The following is a 10151-nucleotide window of genomic DNA, read 5'->3' on the forward strand; positions in this document are numbered from 1 at the left end:
CCCCTTACACACCCATGGGGTGAACCCCAATTTTCAGCCCCCCACAATTGGGTCCCCCTTCAATTTTCATCCCCAAACCCCTTCCCTAGCCCCCCTCCCCCATAGGCTGAACCCCAACTTTCAACCCCCAAACCCCTCTCCTTTCATCCCATGGGGGGGGGGGGGAGGCCTGGATCCCCCCCACTTGGCTCCCCTTTGAATTTTCACCCCCAAAATTGCCTCTTTTCCCCCCCAAAGCTCCCTCCCCAGGGGGAACCCCAACTTTCAGCCCCTAAACCCCCCTCCTTTCACCCCAAAATTTCCTCTTCCCCCCTCATTTTAGGGCTTCCCCTGGTTTTGGGCCCCCTCCCCCCCAAGCAAGTGGAACCCCAAATTTCAGCCCCCAAAATTGCCTCTTTTCACCCCAAAACCTCCTTTTGAGGCCTAGTTCCCTTTTCCCAGCCCCTCCCTATCCAGTGAGGATTCGAGGAGGGGGTTGGGGGGGTCTGGAAGGGAGGGGGACGTGAAATTTGGGGGGGGTGAAAGGGTAACCCCCCCAAAAGCAAAAGGACAAAAATAAAGCTGTGGGCGCCACTCCCAAGATGGCGGCTCCCTCCCCAAGATGGCGGCTCCCGTCCTCCCTCAATAGGCAAATGGAAGGGAAAGCGCGACCTCCCCAAGATGGCGGCCGCGCGGCGGTGCCGCTCTCAAGATGGCGCAACCCCCTCTCCCAATAGGACCAATAGGGAAGCGGGAAATCCGCGCTCCCCTTCCCAAGATGGCGGCGCCCCTTCTCAAGATGGCGGCGCGGCGCGGTCAATATGGCGCCCGGGCCCCGCCCTCTCCCTCCCCGTTTCCGCGTTTGAATCGAACTTTACCGGGCGACCGGAGCCGGGCAAGAGCCGCGGCGGCGGCGGCGGGACCGAGGCCAGGCCGGGAGCGGGTGGCGGGTAACCGGGAGGTGGCGGTGGAAGGGCCGCGGAAGCCTAGGGCCTGCCCGCCGCCGCTTGCGGCCTAGGCCTGGGGGTGGCGGCGGAGGGACGTGGAGGCCTCGTGTGGAGCCTGCGGCCTTGTAGGCCTCTGGCGGGGGTGGGGAGGGACCCCCCAGGCCCTCACTGACCCCCGCAGGCCCCTCCAAGGGGTGGGCAAGGGGCTGCTGGGGCCCTAGAGAGCCCCTGAGGGGAGGTGGGGGCGCTGGGAGGCTTGAAGGGGCCCCTGGGGTCCCACAGCCTCCTGTAGGCGTTTGGGGTCCGGGGGGGCTCAGGGCCCTGGGGAGGCTCTCGGGGGGCTTCTAGAGGGGGGGGGTCCTGAGGCCTTAGAGCTCCTTTCAGGGCGATCCAGAGCTGGGGAGGCCGCGGGGGGGGGGGGAGGGGGGGCATAGAGCTGTGTAGGACAGGAGGAGCCTTATAGGCTCTTAGGGGGGCGCCCCAGGGCCCCTCGGGGACGCTTTGGGGGCGCCCCAGGGCCCCATAGGTGCCTATGGGGGAGTGCTGTGCTCCTTGTGCTGCTGTAGGGAGGCACTAAACGGGGGTGAGAGGCTGTAAGGAGGGATTCTGTGGGGCAGAGGACCCCCAGGAGAGGTTGTGCAGGGGCAGGGAGGGTCCCTATACAGACCTATAGGGGCTGGGGGGGGTCCCTATAGCGACCTGTAGGGGGGGGACAGGGGAGCTCCCCACAGGGCACTGTAGGGCCCCAGGGGTCGCCTGTAAGGGTCTGTAGGAGCCAGGGGAGTGCCTGTAGGTTTCTATAGGGGGCAGGGGGCGGATGTCTGGGGCTGGGGGGTGGGGCTGGGGGGGTCTGTAGGGGTCTGGGGAGGGGTCTCCTCTTTAGGAGGAGAGGGGAGGCTCTCTGGGGGCCATGGCCCTCGGTGCCTGTGTACTGCCTGTGCCGCCTGCCCTACGATGTCACCAGGTTCATGATTGAGTGTGATGGCTGCCAGGACTGGTTCCATGGCAGGTGGGCACCTGGGGAGCACTGGGAGGGGCTTGGGGGGCACTGGGAGCAACTGGGAGAGGCTTGGGGGGCACTGGGCGAGACTTGGGGGGCACTGGGATCAACTGGGAGGCATTGGGAGGGCGTTGGGGGGCACTGGGAAGGGGTTGGGGGGGCACTGGGAAGTACTGGAAGAGGCTTGTGGGGCACTGGGAAGGGGTTGGGGGGCACTGGGAGCAACTGGGAGGCACTGGGAGGGGGTTGGGGGGCACTGGGAGGGGGTTGGGGGGCCCTGGGAGCAACTGGGAGAGGCTTGGGGGGCACTGGGATCAACTGGGAGGCATTGGTGAGGGCGTTGGGGGCACTGGGAAGGGGTTGGGGGGGCACTGGGAAGTACTGGAAGAGGCTTGTGGGGCACTGGGAGGGGGTTGGGGGGCACTGGGAGAGACTGGGAGCAACTGGGAGGCACTGGGAGGGGGTTGGGGGGCCCTGGGAGAGACTTGTGGGGCACTGGTAGGGGGTTGGAGGGCCTTGGGGGGCCCTGGGAGCAACTGGGAGGCACTGGGAGGGGTTTGGGGGGCCCTGGGAAGCACTGGGAGAGGCTTGGGGGGCACTGGAAGGGGGTTGGGGGGCCCTAGGAGCAACTGGGAGGCACTGGGAGGGCGTTGGGGGGCACTGGGAGGGGTTTGGGGGGCCCTGGGAGCAAACTGGGAGGCACTGGGAGGGGTTTGGGGGGCCCTGGGAAGCACTGGGAGAGGCTTGGGGGGCACTGGAAGGGGGTTGGGGGGCCCTGGGAGCAACTGGGAGGCACTGGGAGGGGGTTGGGGTGCACGGGGAGGGGGTTGGGGGGCCCTGGGAGCAACTGGGAGGCACTGGGGAAGGAATTGGGAGGCACTGGGAGGGCGCTGGGGGGGCACTGGGGCGTTCCTGGTTCTTACTGGTGCTTACTGGGAGGGATCTGGGGGGCAGTGGATGTCGCTGGGGGGGAGTTGGGGGGCGCTGGGAGGGGGGTTACTGGTGCTGAGTGGGAGGCTTCCTGCCCACAGCTGCGTGGGGGTGGAGGAGGAGGCGGCGGCAGACATCGACCAGTTCCACTGCCCCCAGTGCCAGCTGCAGCGCGGCCCTTCCGTCAGTGAGTGGGGGCTGGGGGGGCCCTGCAGAGCCCATAGGGGACCCCAGAGGCCCTGCAGGCTCTAGGGAGGCCATGGGGCACCGGGGAGACTCCTATGGACTCCTCTTCCACCCTATAGACTCCTGTGGAATTAGTTCCTCTCTTATGGGTTCCTATGGACTCCTATTTGTGCTCCATAGACTCGCATGGAGTCCTTCCTGCTCCCATAGACTCCTATGGACTATTCTCCCCCCCTATAGGCTCCCCTGGGCCCTCCTGCCCCCCCTATAGGCTCCCCAGGAGCCCTCCTGCCCCCCCTATAGGCTCCCCTGGGCCCTCCTGCCCCCCTATAGGCTTCCCTGGGCCCTCCTGCCCCCCCCTATAGGCTCCTCTGGGCCCTCCTGCCCCCCCCCTATAGGCTCCCCTGGGCCCTCCTGCCCCCCCTATGGGCTCCCGTGGTCCCTTTGCCCCCTATAGATCTGGCTCACCCCCCTATGGACTCCTCATCCCTCCCCCCCTCTGGACCCCTCCCCCCCCCGGGCCTGGCTTTGCCTCTCCCCTCTAGACCCCCATGGACTCTTCTCCCCCCCCATAGCATCCCTACCCTCTCCCCCCACAGTGAAGCATCGCCGCGGGGCGGGGCTGGCCAAGGAGGCGGAGCCTGGGCGCCAGGCCCGCACAGGCCCCGCCCCCTCCGGCCCTGCCCGCACTGGCTCCGCCCCCTTCATCCGTGAGCTGCGGTCCCGAAGCTTCCCCAGGTGAGGCCCTAAGGGGGAGGGGGGGGGGAGGGGGGCAGGGGAGGGGGCTGCTGTGGGGGAGTCTGTAGGGGGAGGCCATAGGAGCTCTCTGGGGGGCTCTATAGGGAGAGCTATGGGAGATCTATAGGGGCCATAGGGGCTTTAAGGGGGGGCTCTAGGAAGGCTATGGGAGCTCTCTGGGGGGCCTCTGGGGTCTGTATGAGCTGTAGGGGCTCTATAGAAGCCTCCTTGGCACCCATAGATCCCCCTAGGGCACCTCTAAGTGCTCGTAGAAGGCTTTAAAGTGCCCTACGGGCACCTGTGGGTGCCCCATAAGTGCCCACAAGTACCTAGATGCACTCCATAGGTGCCCCTAGGAGCCCAAAAGTGCCCCTAGGATCCTTAAAGTGCCCCAAAAGCGCCCCATAGGAAGCCATAAATGCCCCATAGGTGCCCCAAAAGTGCCCATAGAAGCCTTTAAGTGCCCTATAGGCACCTGTGGGTACCCCATAAGTGACCATAGGTACCTGTATGCACTCTGTAGGTGCCCCTAGAAGCCCAAAAGTGCCCCTAGGATCCTTAATGTGCCCCAAAAGCGCCCATAGGAAACCATAAATGCCCCAAAAGTGCCCATAGAAGCCTATAAGTGCCCTATAGGCACCTGTGGCTGCCCCATAAGTGCCCATAGGTACCTGCATGCACTGCCTAGGTGCCCCTAGGAGCCCATAAGTGCCCCCCTAGGTACTCCTAGGCACCCCCTAGGTGCACCCAAAGTGCCCCTGGGTGACCCATAGGTGCCCCATAAGTGCCCTATAGGTACCTCTAGGCACTCCCTAGCTGCCCAGAAGTGCCCCAGAAGTGCTCCTAGGAGCCCAGAAGTGCCCTTGGGAGCCCATAGGTGCCCCAGAAGTGCCCCTAGGATCCTTAAAGTGCCCCAAAAGTGCCCATAGCAAACCATAAAATGCCCCAAAAGTGCCCCCTAGAAGCCTATAGGTGCCCTACAGGCACCTGTGGGTGCCCCACAAGTGCCCATAGGTACCTGCATGCACTCCTTAGGTGCCCCTAGGAGCCCAAAAGTGCCCCTAGGAGCCCATAAGTGCCCCCTAGGTACTCCTAGGCACCCCCCTAGGTGCACCCAAAGTGCCCCTGGGTGACCCATAGGTGCCCCATAAGTGCCCTATAGGTACCTCTAGGCACTCCCTAGCTGCCCAGAAGTGCCCCAGAAGTGCTCCTAGGAGCCCATAAGTGCCCCACAGGTGCCCCAACAAGTGCCCCCTAGCAGCCCCAAAGTGCCCTATAGGTACCACTAGATACCCCTCAGGAGCCCATAGGTGCCCCACAAGTGCCCTCAGGAGCCCATAGGTGCCCCAAGGGTCTTCCTAGGCACCCCCTAGGTGCCTCCTAGGTGCCCCATGGGTGCCCCCTCTGTGCCTGGCAGTGCTGAGGAGGTGCTGCTGAGGCCCAGCGGGGCCCAGCTGACTGTGGAGTACCTGGAGGAGAAGAGCTTCAGTGTCCCCATCCTGGTGGCTCGCAAGGAGGGGCTGGGCATGACCTTGCCCCCTCCCACCTTCACCCCCAAAGATGTGGAACACTACGTGGGTGAGCTGGGGGGGGCTGTATGGGGGGGCCTGGAGGGGGGTGGGGGGCTCCCAGTATGGACCAGTAACCCTGGAGTCACTCCAGGCCTCCCCTGAGCTCCTCCTGTTGGCATCTCTGGGTCCCTTCCACCCCCCCCCTGGGGCTGGGGGCACCTCCCCAAGGACTGTTTTCTATCTGTAGAGACCCTCCCAGTATGGACCAGTAACCCCCAACAGACCAGCTGGGCACGGGGTGGGGGTGGAGGAGGCTGTGGTGGGCACTGGGCTGGACTGGGAGGTGCTGGGAGGGGTAGTGGTGAGGGTTTGGGGTTACTGGGAGGCACTGGGAGGGATACTGGTGAGGGTTTGGGGTTACTGGGAGGCACTGGGAGGGATACTGGTGAGGGTTTGGGGTTACTGGGGGGCACTGGGAGGGATAATGGTGAGGGTTTGGGGTTACTGGGAGGCACTGGGAGGGATACTGGTGAGGGTTTGGGGTTCCTGGGGGGCACTGGGAGGGATACTGGTGAGGGTTTGGGGTTCCTGGGGGGCACTGGGAGGGATACTGTGTGAGGGTTTGGGGTTCCTGGGAGGGATACTGGTGAGGGTTTGGGGTTCCTGGGGGGCACTAGGAGGGATACTGGTGAGGGTTTGGGGTTCCTGGGGGGCACTGGGCTGAACTGGGAGGCACTGGGAGGGGTAGTGGTGGGGGTTTAGGGTTCCTGGGGGGCCCTGGGCTGAGCTGGGGGTCCCTGGGTGCCCCTCCCCAGCTGAGGCCTCTCTCTCTCTCTCTCTCTCTCTCTCTCTCTCTCTCTCTCTCTCTCCCTCTCTCTCTCTCTCTCTCTGTGTCTCTGGGGGTCTCCTGCAGGGGCTGGGAAGGAGGTGGAGGTGCTGGACGTGGGCAGCCAGGCCGGGCTGAGGATGCCCCTGGGGGACTTCATCTCCTACCTGGGGGGGGCCAAGAGGGACAGGGTGCTCAGCCTGACCAGCCTGGAGTTCTCTGACACCCGGTGAGCGAGGGCCTCTGCTGCCAGCCCCAGCCACTGAGGGACCAGGGGGGAGGAGCTGGGGGGGGGAGGGAAGCAGAGCGGCTCCAGAGCCCTCCCTGGGCTCCTCCTGTTGAGCCCTTCCAGCCCCCCGGGGCCTGGGGGCACCTCCTGTGGCTCTGGGGACCCTCCCAGTGTGGACCAGTAACCCCCAGCACAGCCCAGGAGCCTCTCCAGCTCCTCCCCTGCCACATCCTTGGCACTGGGAGGGGCAGGGGGGAGGTTTGGGGGGCACTGGGTGGGCACTGGGGGGCACTGGGGGGGACAGAGGTTGGGCTGGGAGATGCAGGGGGGCACTGGGAGGCACTGGGGGGGACAGAGGTTGGGCTGGGAGCTGCAGGGGGGCACTGGGTGGGCACTGGGAGGCACTGAGGGGGGACAGAGTTAGGCTGGGAGCTGCAGGGGGGCACTGGGTGGGCACTGGGGGAGCACTGGGTGGGCACTGGGGGGGAGAGAGGTTGGGCTGGGAGCTGCAGGGGGGCACTGGGAGGCACTGGGGGGGAGAGAGGTTGGGCTGGAGCTGCAGGGGGGCACTGGGTGGGCACTGGGTGGGACAGAGGTTGGGCTGGGAGCTGCTGGGGGGCACTGGGTGGGCACTGGGTGGGCACTGGGGGGGACAGAGGTTGGGCTGGGAGCTGCATGGGGGGCACTGGGTGGGCACTGGGAGGCACTGGGGGGACAGAGGTTGGGCTGGGAGCTGCTGGGGGGCACTGGGTGGACACTGGGTGGGACAGAGGTTGGGCTGGGAGCTGCAGGGGGGCACTGGGAGGCACTGGGTGGGACAGAGGTTGGGCTGGGAGCTGCAGGGGGGCACTGGGTGGGCACTGGGGGGGAGAGAGGTTGGGCTGGAGCTGCAGGGGGGCACTGGGTGGGCACTGGAAGGCACTGGGGGGCACAGAGGTTGGGCTGGGGGGCTGCAGGGGGGCACTGGGTTGGCACTGGGTGGGCACTGGGTGGGACAGAGGTTGGGCTGGGAGCTGCAGGGGGGCACTGGGTGGGCACTGGGTGGGACAGAGGTTGGGCTGGGAGCTGCAGGGGGGCACTGGGTTGGCACTGGGTGGGCACTGGGGGGGACAGAGTTTGGGCTGGGAGCTGCCAGGGGGCACTGGGTGGGCACTGGGGGGACAGAGGTTGGGCTGGGAGCTGCAGGGGGGCACTGGGTGGGCACTGGGGAGGCACTGGGGGGGGAGAGAGGTTGGGCTGGGGGCTGCAGGGGAGCTGTGGGTGGGCATGGGGGGGGGTGGAGGAGAGGGTCGATGCTGCCTGGGCGGGGCTGGGCGGGGCTGGGAGGGGCTGAGCCCCGCCCCTCGCCCCTCCCCCAGCCTCTCCAACCTGGTGGAGGCGCCGCGATCGTCCGGAAGCTGTCGTGGGTGGAGAACCTGTGGCCGGGGGAGGCCGGGGGCCGGCCCAGCCTGCAGAAGTTCTGCCTGCTGGGGGCGCGCCAGGGCTACAGCGACTTCAGCGTGGCCTGGGGGGGCACCTCCGCCTGGTGCCACGTCCTGAGGGTGCGGGGGGGGCCCGCGGGGGGGCTTGGGGAGGGGGTTGAGGGGCTTAAAGGGGGCTGGGAGGGGGCTAGGAGGAGGCTGGGGAGGGGTTTGGGGAGGGTAGGAGGAGGTGTGGGAGGGTTAAAGGGGGAGGTGGGGGGGTTTAAGGGGGTTTGGGGGGGCTTAAAGGGAGGGTTGGAGGGGGTTGGGAGGGGTTAAAGGGGAACTGGGGGGGCTGGGGCAGGGGTTAGACAGGGGGTTGGGACTGGAGAGGGGTTAGAGGGGCTTTGGAGAGGCGGCCTGGAGGGCTTTGGGGGGTTAAAGGGGGATGTGGGAGGTTAAAAGGGGGGTTGGGGGGGCTGGGGAGGGGTTAGAGGGGGTTTGGAGAGGGGGCTGGAGGGGGTTTGAGGGGGTTAAAGGGGGTGGTAGGAGAGGTTGAGGGAGGCTGAGGAGGGGGCTGGGGGTGGTTGGAAAGGGGTCCCTGTCCTTTTTTGTCCTTCCCCAAGTCCCTTCCCAGTGCCTCCCAGCTGCTTTTATTTCCCTTCTGGCCTACCCCAGTCCCCCTTTATCCCCCTCCAGTCCAAACCCAGTCCCCTCCCAGTGCCTCTTAACTGCTTTTAGTCCTCTTTCTGGCCTACCCCAATCCCCTTTATCCCCCTCCCAGTCCAACCCAGTTCCTTCCCAGTGCCTCTCAACTGCTTGTAGTCCTCTCCTGTCCTATCTCAGTTCCCTTTATCTCCCCTTCCCAGTGCCTCCCAGCTGCTTTTATTCCCCTTTTGGCCTATCCCAGTCCCCTTTATCCCCCTCCCAGTCCAACCCAGTCCTCTCCCAGCCCCATCCCAGTCCCCTCCTCCCAGTCCTCTCCCAGCTGCTTGTATTCCCCTTCTGGCCTATCTCAGTTCCCTTTATCCCTCTCCCAGTGCCTCCCAGCTGCTTTTATTCCTCTTCTGGCCTATCTCAGTCCCCTTTATGTCCATCCCAGTCCACCCCAGTCCTCCCTTTGTCCCTTCCCAGTGCCTCCCAGCTGCTTTTCTTCCTCTCCTGGCCTACCCCAGTCCCCTTATCCCCCTTCCAGTCCTCTCCCAGTCCATCCCAGTCTCCTCCCAGTGCCTCCCAGCTGCTTATCTTCCTCTCCTGCCTATCCCAGTCACCTCCCAGTGCCTCCTAGTTGCTTTCATTCCTCTTCTGGCCTACCCCTGTCCCCTTTCTCCCCATCCCAGTCCCCTCCCAGTGCCTCCTAGCTGCTTTCATTCCTCTCCTGGCCTACCCCTGTCCCCTTTATCCCCATCCCCAGTCCCCTCCCAGTGCCTCCTAGCTGCTTTAATTCCTCTCCTGGCCTACCCCAGTCCCCTTTATCCCCTTCCAGTCCTCTCCCAGTCCATCCCAGTCCCCTCCCAGTGCCTCCCAGCTGCCTTTCTCCCCCTCACCGGCCTACCCCAGTCCCCTTTCTCCCCCTCCCAGTCCCTGCCAGCCCCTGGCAGAGCCCTCCCAGTGAGCCCAGTGTGCTCCCCAGGGGGAGCAGATCTTCTTCCTGGCCCGGCCCAGCTGCTCCAACCTGGCTCTGTTCGAGGCCTGGCGCAGCTCTCGCCGCCAGCCGGAGCTCTTCTTCGGGGACCCAGGTGGATCGCTGCTTCCGCTGCCCCCTGCGCCAGGGCCAGACCCTCTTCATCCCCTCAGGTACCCCCCACCCCCCTCCCTGGGGGGGGCTGCCCCCTCAGGGGGTCCCCAGCCTCATTTTGGGGGGGGTGGGGGATCCATAACTACCTCTCTGAGAGGGTTTGGGGGGGGTCTGGAGGTCCTCGGCAGCATCTCAGAGGGGTTCTGGAGGCCCTCAAGGTCACCTTGGGGAGGTGCTGGAGGTCCTGGGCAGGTGCTGGGGGTCCCTCAAGCTGGTCTTGGGTGGTCTGGGGGTCCTCAAGTTGGTCTTGGGGCATCTGGGGGTCCATAACTACCTCTCATAGGGGTTTTGGGGGGGCCCAGAGGAGCTTGAAGGTCCTTAGCAGCACCTCAGGGGGGTTCTGGAGGCCCTCAAGGTCATCTTGGAGAGGTTCTGGAGGTCCTGGGGAGGTGCTGGGGGTCCTCAAGCTGATCTTGGGGCACCTGGGGGTCCATAACTACCTCTCAGAGTGGTTTGGGGGGGGGGCCTGAGGTCCTCAGGTGCATCTCAGAGGGGTTCTGGAGGCCCTCAAGGTCATCTTGGAGCAGTGCTGGAGGTCCTGGGGAGGTGCTGGGGGTCCTCAAGCTCATCCTGGGAGGTCTGGGGGCCCATAACTACCTCTTACAGG

General features: G+C 65.5%; 1 protein-coding gene across 1 annotated transcript; it reads left to right on the forward strand.

Annotated features, from left to right (window-relative positions):
• Positions 1-691: 691 nt before the first annotated feature.
• Positions 692-9543, forward strand: LOC137461119 (histone lysine demethylase PHF8-like; the record flags this gene model as incomplete). Its single annotated transcript, XM_068171012.1, is given in 10 exon segments — positions 692-940; positions 1730-1935; positions 2958-3043; positions 3642-3780; positions 5198-5358; positions 6205-6346; positions 7705-7727; positions 7730-7887; positions 9380-9481; positions 9483-9543. Coding segments are annotated over 10 exon segments (1327 nt in total), but the record flags the coding sequence as incomplete, so codon positions are not given.
• Positions 9544-10151: the final 608 nt, after the last annotated feature.

Source organism: Melanerpes formicivorus, unplaced genomic scaffold (assembly GCF_026170545.1).
Source record: "Melanerpes formicivorus ecotype bairdi unplaced genomic scaffold, bMelFor1.0.p_v2 SCAF_1148, whole genome shotgun sequence".
Lineage (NCBI taxonomy): Eukaryota > Metazoa > Chordata > Aves > Piciformes > Picidae > Melanerpes > Melanerpes formicivorus.